Source organism: Bufo gargarizans, chromosome 2 (assembly GCF_014858855.1).
Source record: "Bufo gargarizans isolate SCDJY-AF-19 chromosome 2, ASM1485885v1, whole genome shotgun sequence".
Taxonomy (NCBI): domain Eukaryota; kingdom Metazoa; phylum Chordata; class Amphibia; order Anura; family Bufonidae; genus Bufo; species Bufo gargarizans.
The window spans coordinates 707,077,375-707,091,975 of NC_058081.1; the positions used below are offsets into that span (position 1 = coordinate 707,077,375).

Consider the following 14,601-nt stretch of genomic DNA (forward strand, 5'->3'; position numbering starts at 1 on the left):
TACAGGAGATGCCCAGGTTATACCAGCATGCTCCATATCACTGTATACAAGATGTATAACTTATACCAGCTGTACATATATAATTATATACAGGAGATGCCCAGGTTATACCAGCATGCTCCATATCACTATATACAAGAAGATGTATAACTTATACCAGCTGTACATATATGATTATATACAGGAGATGCCCAGGTTATACCAGCATGGTCCATATCACTATATACAAGAAGATGTATAACTTATACCAGCTGTACATATATGATTATATACAGGAGATGCCCAGGTTATACCAGCATGGTCCATATCACTATATACAAGACGATGTATAACTTATACCAGCTGTACATATATAATTATATACAGGAGATGCCCAGGTTATACCAGCATGGTCCATATCACTATATACCAGAAGATGTATAACTTATACCAGCTGTACATATATAATTATATACAGGAGATGCCCAGGTTATACCAGCATGGTCCATATCACTATATACAAGAAGATGTATAACTTATACCAGCTGTACATATATAATTATATACAGGAGATGCCCAGGTTATACCAGCATGGTCCATATCACTATATACAAGAAGATGTATAACTTATACCAGCTGTACATATATAATTATATACAGGAGATGCCCAGGTTATACCAGCATGCTCCATATCACTATATACAAGAAGCTGTATAACTTATACCAGCTGTACATATATAGTTATATACAGGAGATACCCAGGTTATACCAGCAGGTTGACCTGTATTTTTGGGGTTCCGCTGGCGGAGGGATGGGTTGGATGAAACATATGAAGCCTCTTTTAGCAGGATGGAGGATGGAGATTGTACCTTGCTGTCGTATCTGTGTTTCAGTTCTCGGACGTCTCTTTTCCTGACCCTAAGAGCCAGGAGGTCTCTCTTAGTCTGGCTATACCTCTCCTTTAGTCTATTAAGATCTGGTGAAAGCTGCAGACGGAAAGCAAGACAAGCAGGAAGACAGGGAGAGAGAGAGAGTGCAGCGTAAGCCGAGCGGTGAGCACAGAGCAGCAGCAACACCCCGCAGTTAGTAAAGAGTTAACCCCAGTGCTACACAGTAACGGCATGTACACACCCAACTTACCGGCAACATGTAACATGTAAAGAACACAGAACATATAAAGTTAGACAGAAAACAAGGACACCCTAATATATGCCTCCCCGTAGTTCAGGGGCAGTAGGAGAAGGGGCCCTGGGGAGATGGGAACCAGGGGCCAAAATCAGTCGCTCACAATTGTTGGGATGGAGTCTTGTCCTAAAAGTTCTGGCCTGTAGTACCCAGGATCAGCCTGCAGGTGGTGTTACATAACGACAGGGTCTGAAGCAACCAAACCAGTCCTCAAGGAACCCCAATATCTCATGTCTTAGGCTACTTTCACACTTGCGTTCAGAGCGGATCCGTCTGCATTATATTGTTAACAAAAATTGTGTGAAAAGTGTGAAAGTAGCCTGAACGGATCCGTCCAGACTTTACATTGAAAGTCAATGGGGGACGGATCAGTTTGAAGATTGAGCCATATTGTGTCATCTTCAAACGGATCCGTCCCCATTGACTTACATTGTAAGTCTGGACGGATCCGCACGGCCAGGCGGACACCCGAACGCTGCAAGCAGTGTTCAGGTGTCCGCCTGCTGAGCGGAGGCTGAACGCTGCCAGACTGATGCATTCTGAGCTGATCCGCGTCCACTCAGACTGCATTAGGGCTGGACGGATGCGTTCGGGGCCGCTTGTGAGAGACTTCAAACGGAGCTCACAAGCGGAGCCCCGAACGCAAGTGTGAAAGTAGCCTTAAAGGGGTTGTCCTGTGACAGTGATGGCTAACCTCCAGCACTCCAGGTGTGGTGAAACTACAACTCCCAGCATGCGCCATTCATTTCTATAGAGTTCTGAGAACAGCTAAGCCAGTGTACATCTTGGGAGTTGTAGTTTTACCATAGCTGGGTTGCCAGAGGTTAGCCATCACAGTCCCATGAAAACCATAGGAATAAGTGTTTGACCATCGGGGGTCTGACCACTGGGGCCCCCTGCTGATCACCAGAATGGGGGCCCGTTCTCCCCATTTAGAGTCGGTCACGCATTTGCTCTATTCAGCTTATCGGGCTGTCAGAGATGGCTGAGAGCATGTACTCGCGGGCCCCCGTTCTCAAGATCGGCGGGGGCCCCAGTGGTCAGGAACTTAACCACTATCAATAAGTTGTCTTAATGGGAGTCTTACAGCTGCTTTCACACGAGAGTATTATGGGTGCCCATATTATAGCTAAGTGCCCCGACCCAACCATAGGTCTAACGAACCAAGCCTCTCAAACTATCCCAGATCCATGGGCACAGTCCAGAATTTCGGCCTCAGTCCCATGGTCCCGGGATGGCTGAAGTCTCTTCCGACGCGTGCCTTCAGATCCACCGTTTTACTGGCTGCCAGTTTTTTGGCGCAGTCGAGTTGTAGGAATGGAGTACCGCACACCATTATTATGCACTGGTGCCGGCAATAAACAGTAGTATGGAATTGCAGCATTCAGAGGGTTCGCGTGCAATTACGATAATTTATTTGCCGCTTGCTGTGCTTCCCTTTCATTTCCAAAGGTGTCTGGTTCATTACCTGGCAGTGTCTGGGATTATGTGCATGAGCGCCATCTGCAGGTACAAGTGTGCATGTGCTATCCCCAGGGAGTAAAGCGCATGTACAGCAGTGAAAAGCAGGTCTGTCATATAGCACCACCTGATAATGTCAGGCAGAGAAGTATCACTATCTGCCACTAGGGGGCGCCCACGTTCTGTACTCACTCACAGAGCCAAGGAATGTCCATGGGTCATAGCTGTAATAAGGTGATAACTCAGTAAAAGGTTCCTGCAAATCTGCGGCCATCACCTGAGCCAAATGGAGGAATCTGGATTCAAATTAACAATCAGACTCCAACCTAACACCAAGGGCGGACACAGCAGACAGGAGAGGGCCCCTGTGCAAGACCAGCAAAGGGGCCCCTTGCTCTCAAACCGCTCACTGTAGAGCCCCTCAATGGCTCTCTAGCCATGCACAGATCTCTGAAAATGAATTTCAGTCCATTATAGACAGGCATCAGATAGCAGCTTTTAAGGCGACGTTGGCCCCCCTACCTCCTGGGCCCCTGTGCACATATAGTATGTCCACACCTGCCTGACACCCAGGAATATGTCATCCAGTACCTGGTCTGTCATGGTCAGAGCAATAGGTGAAACCTGACCCCTGCTGGTGGTTCCCTGAACTGCAGCCATTTAATTTCCTATGCAAGGCAATGTCACTCCACCACCTGCTGGTGGTTACCGGAACTGCAGCCTTAACATATCCTATGCAAGGCAAGGATGCAAAGGGCAATTAAAGGACAATGAGTGAGCATGCTGAGGGTAACAGCTCTGCATTAAATATAAATGACACCTCCACATGCCCAAGCTCTATGTGCATCCCTCCTGAGACAACCTCTAAGATACAGCTTCATGCAGCGAATAGTAGGAGGTACTTACTCCAAGGAAAGGATTATGTGCAGACATCCGCAGCACAAATCTATCTCTTGTTACGATGTTTCAGTGCAGGAAAGATAAAATGTATCAGTCTGGAGTCTAGGATTGTCTAGAATGAATACCATTGGAGCAAACCCTCAGCTGTGGGAAGGATCAGAAATACTGGGTTTTTCAACCGCTGGATGTCAGTGGAAATATTTTCCGTGACTCAGGTCACAGCAAGCAGAGGTCTCGAAAGAGGAGAGGATGAGAATAGTGCATTATATGGGGCGTCTGCCCAGTGATGTATGGAGGCCGCCTGCATTACCGTATATAGGATAGCTGCCGTCCTGAACATGGGGGAAGCACTGGGTCTGGTTACTGTCATCCTCATGAGGTTGACCGTACGATTACAGTCAAAGAAGGAGGTGACGACATTACACAGCGCATCAACTGCTAACGTGCCCGACTGCAGAGGATTGTCCTTGGCTTTGTCCCGAGCACAGACCCCTTTAAATTAGGGTATCTACAAAATCCCTACAAGAGGGGTTGAACCACAGTAGACCATGTAGTACACGGCACCTGCAGTCTCTGAATGGAGAGAAGAATAGGGGTCTTAGTGATGTGCTGCCTGCGCTTACAACTTCTCTACGGACAGATGAACAGCGATTTATTAGGGGATTGCTTACTAGGCAATAGCCTAATATAAGGGTCCATTCACAAGTCCGTAGTGTGTTTTGCGTATCCGCAAAACACAGACACCGGCAATGTGCGATCTGCATTTTGCGGACCGCACATTGGCGGCACTAATAGAATATGCCTATTCTTGTCCGCAATTGCAGACAAGAATAGGACATGTTCTTTTTTTTTTTCGGGAACGGAAATGCGGACCCAGAAGTGCGCATAGAAATGAATGGGTCCGCAATTCTGTTCCGAAAATTGCAGAACGAAATTGCGGATGTGTGAATGGAGCCCAAAGGTGAGGTTTCAGCAACTGCAAATCAGTCCCAGTCAGCTCCTGAATAGGGATGAGCGAACTCGAACTGTATAGTTCGGGTTCGTACCGAATTTTGGGGTGTCCGTGACACGGACCCGAACCCGGACATTTTCGTAAAAGTCCGGGTTCGGGTTCGGTGTTCGTCGCTTTCTTCGCGCTTTTGTGACGCTTTCTTGGCGCTTTTTGAAAGGCTGCAAAGCAGCCAATCAACAAGCGTCATACTACTTGCCCCAAGAGGCCATCACAGCCATGCCTACTATTGGCATGGCTGTGATTGGCCAGAGCACCATGTGACCCAGCCTCTATTTAAGCTGGAGTCACATAGCGCCGCCCGTCACTCTGCTCTGATTAGCGTAGGGAGAGGTTGCGGCTGCGACAGTAGGGCGAGATTAGGCAGATTAACTCCTCCAAAGGACTTGATTAACTGATCGATCTGCAGCTGTGGATCATTGAGCTGCTGATCCTCAATTGCTCACTGTTTTTAGGCTGCACAGACCGTTTGTCAGTCTCATTTTTCTGGGGTGATCGGCGGCCATTTTGTGTCTTGTGGTGCGCCAGCACAAGCTGCGACCAAGTGCATTTAACCCTCAATGGTGTGGTTGTTTTTTGGCTAAAGCCTACATCAGGGTGAAGCTGTGACACCAAGTGCATTTAACCAGCAATAGTCTGTTCATTTTTTGGCCATATCCCAGTCTAATTCTGTCACTAAATCCATACCGGTCACCCAGCGCCTAAATACTAGGCCTCAAATTTATATCCAGCTAAATCTGTCCCTAGTGCTGTAGCTGGGCGAGTTATTTAGTGTCCGTTCAAGCACATTTCTTGTTCTGGGTTGAAATACAATTCCCAATTTAGCAATTTCATAATTTAGTGGTTCCTGCTATATCAGAGCTCTTTGAAATCTATCCCAAAAAGGGTATATAATATTGAAGGTGCACATAGGGTCATTCAGAGTAACTTCACACACACCCGCTACTGTGTATTTCCAAGTCTAATTCTGTCACTAAATCCATACCGGTGACCCAGCGCCTAAATACTAGGCCTCAAATTTAATTCCCTCTAAATCTCTCGTTACCCACCGCTGTACTGTTGTTGCTGGGCAAGATATTTAGTGTCCGTCAAAGCACATTTTTTGTTCTGGGTTGAAGTACAATTCCCAATTTAGCAATTTCATAATTTAGTGGTTTCTGCTATATCAGAGCTATTTGAAATCTATCCCAAAAAGGGTATATAATATTGAAGGTGCACATAGGGTCATTCAGAATAACTTCACACACACCCGCTACTGTGTATTTCCAAGTCTAATTCTGTCACTAAACCCATACCTGTCACCCAGCGCCTAAATACTAGGCCTCAAATTTAAATCCCTCTAAATCTCTCGTTACCGTTGTCCTGTTGTAGCTGGGAAAGTTATTTAGTGCCCGTCAAAGCACATTTTTTGTTCTGGGTTGAAGTACAATTCCCAATTTAGCAATTTCATAATTTAGTGGTTCCTGCTATATCAGAGCTATTTGAAATCTATCCCAAAAAGGGTATATAATATTGAAGGTGCACATAGGGTCATTCAGAATAACTTCACACACACCCGCTACTGTGTATTTCCAAGTCTAATTCTGTCACTAAATCCATACCGGTGACCCAGCGCCTAAATACTAGGCCTCAAATTTAATTCCCTCTAAATCTCTCGTTACCCACCGGTGTACTGTTGTTGCTGGGCAAGATATTTAGTGTCCGTCAAAGCACATTTTTTGTTCTGGGTTGAAGTACAATTCCCAATTTAGCAATTTCATAATTTAGTGGTTTCTGCTATATCAGAGCTATTTGAAATCTATCCCAAAAAGGGTATATAATATTGAAGGTGCACATAGGGTCATTCAGAATAACTTCACACACACCCGCTACTGTGTATTTCCAAGTCTAATTCTGTCACTAAACCCATACCTGTCACCCAGCGCCTAAATACTAGGCCTCAAATTTAAATCCCTCTAAATCTCTCGTTACCGTTGTCCTGTTGTAGCTGGGAAAGTTATTTAGTGCCCGTCAAAGCACATTTTTTGTTCTGGGTTGAAGTACAATTCCCAATTTAGCAATTTCATAATTTAGTGGTTCCTGCTATATCAGAGCTATTTGAAATCTATCCCAAAAAGGGTATATAATATTGAAGGTGCACATAGGGTCATTCAGAATAACTTCACACACACCCGCTACTGTGTATTTCCAAGTCTAATTCTGTCACTAAACCCATACCTGTCACCCAGCGCCTAAATACTAGGCCTCAAATTTAATTCCCTCTAAATCTCTCGTTACCCACCGTTGTACTGTTGTTGCTGGGCAAGATATTTAGTGTCCGTCAAAGCACATTTTTTGTTCTGGGTTGAAGTACAATTCCCAATTTAGCAATTTCATAATTTAGTGGTTTCTGCTATATCAGAGCTATTTGAAATCTATCCCTAAAAGGGTATATAATATTCAAGGTGCACATTGGGTCATTCAGAATAACTTCACACACACACGCTTCTGTGCATTTCCAAGTCTAATTCTGTCACTAAATCCATACCGGTCACCCAGCGCCTAAATACTAGGCCTCAAATTTATATCCCGCTGAATTTGAATACAATACATTGGGCCAAATAATATATTTGTTGTTGTGGTGAACCATAACAATGAGAAAAACATCTAGTAAGGGACGCGGACGTGGACATGGTCGTGGTGGTGTTAGTGGACCCTCTGGTGCTGGGAGAGGACGTGGCCGTTCTGCCACATCCACACGTCCTAGTGTACCAACTACTTCAGGTCCCAGTAGCCGCCAGAATTTACAGCGATATATGGTGGGGCCCAATGCCGTTCTAAGGATGGTAAGGCCTGAGCAGGTACAGGCATTAGTCAATTGGGTGGCCGACAGTGGATCCAGCACGTTCACATTATCTCCCACCCAGTCTTCTGCAGAAAGCGCACAGATGGCGCCTGAAAACCAACCCCATCAGTCTGTCACATCACCCCCATGCATACCAGGGAAACTGTCTCAGCCTCAAGTTATGCAGCAGTCTCTTATGCTGTTTGAAGACTCCGCTGGCAGGGTTTCCCAAGGGCATCCACCTAGCCCTTCCCCAGCGGTGAAAGACATAGAATGCACTGACGCACAACCACTTATGTTTCCTGATGATGAGGACATGGGAATACCACCTCAGCATGTCTCTGATGATGACGAAACACAGGTGCCAACTGCTGCGTCTTTCTGCAGTGTGCAGACTGAACAGGAGGTCAGGGATCAAGACTGGGTGGAAGACGATGCAGGGGACGATGAGGTCCTAGACCCCACATGGAATGAAGGTCGTGCCACTGACTTTCACAGTTCGGAGGAAGAGGCAGTGGTGAGACCGAGCCAACAGCGTAGCAAAAGAGGGAGCAGTGGGCAAAAGCAGAACACCCGCCGCCAAGAGACTCCGCCTGCTACTGACCGCCGCCATCTGGGACCGAGCACCCCAAAGGCAGCTTCAAGGAGTTCCCTGGCATGGCACTTCTTCAAACAATGTGCTGACGACAAGACCCGAGTGGTTTGCACGCTGTGCCATCAGAGCCTGAAGCGAGGCATTAACGTTCTGAACCTGAGCACAACCTGCATGACCAGGCACCTGCATGCAAAGCATGAACTGCAGTGGAGTAAACACCTTAAAACCAAGGAAGTCACTCAGGCTCCCCCTGCTACCTCTTCTGCTGCTGCCGCCTCGGCCTATTCTGCTGCTGCCGCCTCGGCCTCTTCCTCCGCCTCTGGAGGAACGTTGGCACCTGCCGCCCAGCAAACAGGGGATGTACCACCAACACCACCACCACCACCTCCGTCACCAAGCGTCTCAACCATGTCACACGCCAGCGTTCAGCTCTCCATCTCACAAACATTTGATAGAAAGCGTAAATTCCCACCTAGCCACCCTCGATCCCTGGCCCTGAATGCCAGCATTTCTAAACTACTGGCCTATGAAATGCTGTCATTTAGGCTGGTGGACACAGACAGCTTCAAACAGCTCATGTCGCTTGCTGTCCCACAGTATGTTGTTCCCAGCCGGCACTACTTCTCCAAGAGAGCCGTGCCTTCCCTGCACAACCAAGTATCCGATAAAATCAAGTGTGCACTGCGCAACGCCATCTGTAGCAAGGTCCACCTAACCACAGATACGTGGACCAGTAAGCACGGCCAGGGACGCTATATCTCCCTAACTGCACACTGGGTAAATGTAGTGGCAGCTGGGCCCCAGGCGGAGAGCTGTTTGGCGCACGTCCTTCCGCCGCCAAGGATCGCAGGGCAACATTCTTTGCCTCCTGTTGCCACCTCCTCCTTCTCGGCTTCCTCCTCCTCTTCTTCCACCTGCTCATCCAGTCAGCCACACACCTTCACCACCAACTTCAGCACAGCCCGGGGTAAACGTCAGCAGGCCATTCTGAAACTCATATGTTTGGGGGACAGGCCCCACACCGCACAGGAGTTGTGGCGGGGTATAGAACAACAGACCGACGAGTGGTTGCTGCCGGTGAGCCTCAAGCCCGGCCTGGTGGTGTGTGATAATGGGCGAAATCTCGTTGCAGCTCTGGGACTAGCCAATTTGACGCACATCCCTTGCTTGGCGCATGTGCTGAATTTGGTGGTGCAGAAGTTCATTCACAACTACCCCGACATGTCAGAGCTGCTGCATAAAGTGCGGGCCGTCTGTTCGCGCTTCCGGCGTTCACATCCTGCTGCTGCTCGCCTGTCTGCGCTACAGCGTAACTTCGGCCTTCCCGCTCACCGCCTCATATGCGACGTGCCCACCAGGTGGAACTCCACCTTGCACATGCTGGACAGACTGTGCGAGCAGCAGCAGGCCATAGTGGAGTTTCAGCTGCAGCACGCACGGGTCAGTCGCACTACAGAACAGCACCACTTCACCACCAATGACTGGGCCTCCATGCGAGACCTGTGTGCCCTGTTGCGCTGTTTCGAGTACTCCACCAACATGGCCAGTGGCGATGACACCGTTATCAGCGTTACAATACCACTTCTATGTCTCCTTGAGAAAACACTTAGGGCGATGATGGAACAGGAGGTGGCCCAGGAGGAGGAGGAGGAGGATGAGGAAGAGGGGTCATTTTTAGCACTTTCAGGCCAGTCTCTTCGAAGTGACTCAGAGGGAGGTTTTTTGCAACAGCAGAGGCCAGGTACAAATGTGGCCAGCCAGGGCCCACTACTGGAGGACGAGGAGGACGAGGATGAGGAGGAGGTGGAGGAGGATGAGGATGAAGCATGGTCACAGCGGGGTGGCACCCAACGCAGCTCGGGTCCATCACTGGTGCGTGGCTGGGGGGAAAGGCAGGACGATGACGATACGCCTCCCACAGAGGACAGCTTGTCCTTACCCCTGGGCAGCCTGGCACACATGAGCGACTACATGCTGCAGTGCCTGCGCAACGACAGCAGAGTTGCCCACATTTTAACCTGTGCGGACTACTGGGTTGCCACCCTGCTGGATCCACGCTACAAAGACAATGTGCCCACCTTACTTCCTGCACTGGAGCGTGATAGGAAGATGCGCGAGTACAAGCGCACGTTGGTAGACGCGCTACTGAGAGCATTCCCAAATGTCACAGGGGAACAAGTGGAAGCCCAAGGCCAAGGCAGAGGAGGAGCAAGAGGTCGCCAAGGCAGCTGTGTCACGGCCAGCTCCTCTGAGGGCAGGGTTAGCATGGCAGAGATGTGGAAAACTTTTGTCAACACGCCACAGCTAACTGCACCACCACCTGATACGCAACGTGTTAGCAGGAGGCAACATTTTACTAACATGGTGGAACAGTACGTGTGCACACCCCTCCACGTACTGACTGATGGTTCGGCCCCATTCAACTTCTGGGTCTCTAAATTGTCCACGTGGCCAGAGCTAGCCTTTTATGCCTTGGAGGTGCTGGCCTGCCCGGCAGCCAGCGTTTTGTCTGAACGTGTATTCAGCACGGCAGGGGGCGTCATTACAGACAAACGCAGCCGCCTGTCTACAGCCAATGTGGACAAGCTGACGTTCATAAAAATGAACCAGGCATGGATCCCACAGGACCTGTCCGTCCCTTGTCCAGATTAGACATTAACTACCTCCCCATAACCATATATTATTGGACTCCAGGGCACTTCCTCATTCAATCCTATTTTTATTTTCATTTTACCATTATATTGCGATGCTACCCAAAGTTGAATGAACCTCTCCTCTGCCTGTGTGCTAGGCCTAAATATATGCCAATGGACTGTTGCAGTGGTGGCTGACATGAAGCCTGATTCTCTGCTATGACATGCAGACTAATTCTCTGCTGACATGAAGCCAGATTGTCTGTTACGGGACCTCTCTCCTCTGCCTGGGTGCTGGGCCTAAATTTATGACAATGGACTGTTGCAGTGGTGGCTGACGTGAAGCCTGATTCTCTGCTATGACATGCAGACTGATTCTCTGCTGTCATGAAGCCAGATTGTCTGTTACGGGACCTTTCTCCTCTACCTGGGTTCTGGGCCTAAATTTATGAAAATTGACTCTTACAGTGGTGGGTGACGTGAAGCCTGATTCTCTGCTATGATATGAAGACTGATTCTCTGCTGACATGAAGCCAGATTGTCTGTTACGGGACCTTTCTCCTCTGCCTGGGTTCTGGGCCTAAATTTATGAAAATTGACTCTTACAGTGGTGGGTGACGTGAAGCCTGATTCTCTGCTATGATATGAAGACTGATTCTCTGCTGACATGAAGCCAGATTGTCTGTTACGGGACCTTTCTCCTCTGCCTGGGTTCTGGGCCTAAATTTATGAAAATTGACTCTTACAGTGGTGGGTGACGTGAAGCCTGATTCTCTGCTATGATATGAAGACTGATTCTCTGCTGACATGAAGCCAGATTGTCTGTTACGGGACCTTTCTCCTCTGCCTGGGTTCTGGGCCTAAATTTATGAAAATTGACTCTTACAGTGGTGGGTGACGTGAAGCCTGATTCTCTGCTATGATATGAAGACTGATTCTCTGCTGACATGAAGCCAGATTGTCTGTTACGGGACCTTTCTCCTCTGCCTGGGTTCTGGGCCTAAATTTATGAAAATTGACTCTTACAGTGGTGGGTGACGTGAAGCCTGATTCTCTGCTATGATATGAAGACTGATTCTCTGCTGACATGAAGCCAGATTGTCTGTTACGGGACCTTTCTCCTCTGCCTGGGTTCTGGGCCTAAATTTATGAAAATTGACTCTTACAGTGGTGGGTGACGTGAAGCCTGATTCTCTGCTATGATATGAAGACTGATTCTCTGCTGACATGAAGCCAGATTGTCTGTTACGGGACCTCTCTCCTCTGCCTGGGTGCTGGGCCTAAATATATGCCAATGGACTGTTGCAGTGGTGGCTGACGTGAAGCCTCATTCTCTGCTATGACATGCAGACTAATTCTCTGCTGACATGAAGACAGATTCTCTGTTACGGGACCTCTCTCCTCTGCCTGGGTGCCGGGGCCTAAATATCTGAGAATGGACTGTTCCAGTGGTGGCTGACGTGAAGCCTCATTCTCTGCTATGACATGCAGACTAATTCTCTGCTGACATGAAGACAGATTCTCTGTTACGGGACCTCCCTCCTCTGCCTGGGTGCTGGGCCTAAATATATGCCAATGGACTGTTGCAGTGGTGGCTGACGTGAAGCCTCATTCTCTGCTATGACATGCAGACTAATTCTCTGCTGACATGAAGACAGATTCTCTGTTACGGGACCTCCCTCCTCTGCCTGGGTGCTGGGCCTAAATATATGCCAATGGACTGTTGCAGTGGTGGCTGACGTGAAGCCTCATTCTCTGCTATGACATGCAGACTGATTCTCTGCTGACATGAAGCCAGATTCTCTGTTACGGGACCTCTCTCCTCTGCCTGTGTGTGTGCTGGGCCTAAATATATGCCAATGGACTGTTGCAGTGGTGGCTGACGTGAAGCCTCATTCTCTGCTATGACATGCAGACTGATTCTCTGCTGACATGAAGCCAGATTCTCTGTTACGGGACCTCTCTCCTCTGCCTGTGTGTGTGCTGGGCCTAAATATATGCCAATGGACTGTTGCAGTGGTGGCTGACGTGAAGCCTCATTCTCTGCTATGACATGCAGACTAATTCTCTGCTGACATGAAGACAGATTCTCTGTTACGGGACCTCCCTCCTCTGCCTGGGTGCTGGGCCTAAATATATGCCAATGGACTGTTGCAGTGGTGGCTGACGTGAAGCCTCATTCTCTGCTATGACATGCAGACTGATTCTCTGCTGACATGAAGCCAGATTCTCTGTTACGGGACCTCTCTCCTCTGCCTGTGTGTGTGCTGGGCCTAAATATATGCCAATGGACTGTTGCAGTGGTGGCTGACGTGAAGCCTCATTCTCTGCTATGACATGCAGACTGATTCTCTGCTGACATGAAGCCAGATTCTCTGTTACGGGACCTCTCTCCTCTGCCTGTGTGTGTGCTGGGCCTAAATATATGCCAATGGACTGTTGCAGTGGTGGCTGACGTGAAGCCTCATTCTCTGCTATGACATGCAGACTGATTCTCTGCTGACATGAAGCCAGATTCTCTGTTACGGGACCTCTCTCCTCTGCCTGTGTGTGTGCTGGGCCTAAATATATGCCAATGGACTGTTGCAGTGGTGGCTGACGTGAAGCCTCATTCTCTGCTATGACATGCAGACTAATTCTCTGCTGACATGAAGACAGATTCTCTGTTACGGGACCTCCCTCCTCTGCCTGGGTGCTGGGCCTAAATATATGCCAATGGACTGTTGCAGTGGTGGCTGACGTGAAGCCTCATTCTCTGCTATGACATGCAGACTAATTCTCTGCTGACATGAAGACAGATTCTCTGTTACGGGACCTCTCTCCTCTGCCTGGGTGCCGGGGCCTAAATATCTGAGAATGGACTGTTCCAGTGGTGGGTGACGGGAAGCCAGATTCTCTGCTATGGAACCTCTCTCCAATTGATTTTGGTTAATTTTTATTTATTTAATTTTTATTTTAATTCATTTCCCTATCCACATTTGTTTGCAGGGGATTTACCTACATGTTGCTGCCTTTTGCAGCCCTCTAGCTCTTTCCTGGGCTGTTTTACAGCCTTTTTAGTGCCGAAAAGTTCGGGTCCCCATTGACTTCAATGGGGTTCGGGTTCGGGACGAAGTTCGGATCGGGTTCGGATCCCGAACCCGAACATTTCCGGGATGTTCGGCCGAACTTCTCGAACCCGAACATCCAGGTGTTCGCTCAACTCTACTCCTGAACTATCCAGAGTATAGGCCATCAATATCTCATCAGCGGCGGTCCGACACCCCCATACCTCCGCTGATCAGGGACTTTACAACTCGGTCCTGGACAGCACTAGTGTGCGCAGCTCAGACATGGGATTCAGCCGGTTCCCTCAGGTTCTCCAGATCCGATTGTTAAAATTACAGCGGCAGCTGGAGATGAGCGCTTCCATTCCATAATTTAGCTCCTTAGGCCCCTTTCACACGGGCGAGATTTCCGAGCGGGTGCAATGCGTGAGGTGAACGCATTGCACCCTCACTGAATCCGGACCCATTCATTTCTATGGGGCTGTGCACACGAGCGGCGATTTTCACGCATCACTTGTGCATTGCGTGAAAATCGCAGCATGCTCTATATTCTGCGTTTTTCACGTAACGCAGGCCCCATAGAAGTGAATGGGGTTGCATGAAAATCGCAAGCATCCGCAAGCAAGTGCGGATGCGGTGCGATTTTCACGCACGGTTGCTAGGAGGCGATCGGGATGGGGACCTGATCATTATTATTTTCCCTTATAACATGGTTATAAGGGAAAATAATAGTATTCTTAATACAGAATGCATAGTACAATAAGGCTGGAGGGGTTAAAAAAAAAAATATATTTTTTTTTAACTCACCTTAATCCACTTGTTCGCGCAGCCGGCATCTCTTCTGTCTTCTTTTGTGAGGAATAGGACCTTTGATGACGTCACTACATTCATCACATGGTCCGTCACATGATCCATCACCATCGTAAAAGATCATGTGACGGACCATGTGATGAGCGCAGTGACGTCAT

At 48.5% G+C, this 14,601-nt stretch overlaps 1 protein-coding gene across 4 annotated transcripts in view; it reads right to left on the reverse strand.

The window, feature by feature from the left end:
* Nucleotides 1-14,601, reverse strand: part of ARHGEF10L (Rho guanine nucleotide exchange factor 10 like) — a 111,767-nt gene that overhangs the window by 31,596 nt on the left and 65,570 nt on the right. The window contains exon 8 of one of the 4 annotated variants that reach the window (XM_044282520.1): nucleotides 849-965. The exons of the other annotated variants lie outside the window; for them this stretch is intronic. Coding sequence (XP_044138455.1) covers nucleotides 849-965 — 117 coding nt within the window. The remainder of the gene's footprint in view (nucleotides 1-848; nucleotides 966-14,601) is intronic. 4 annotated transcript variants of the gene reach the window in all.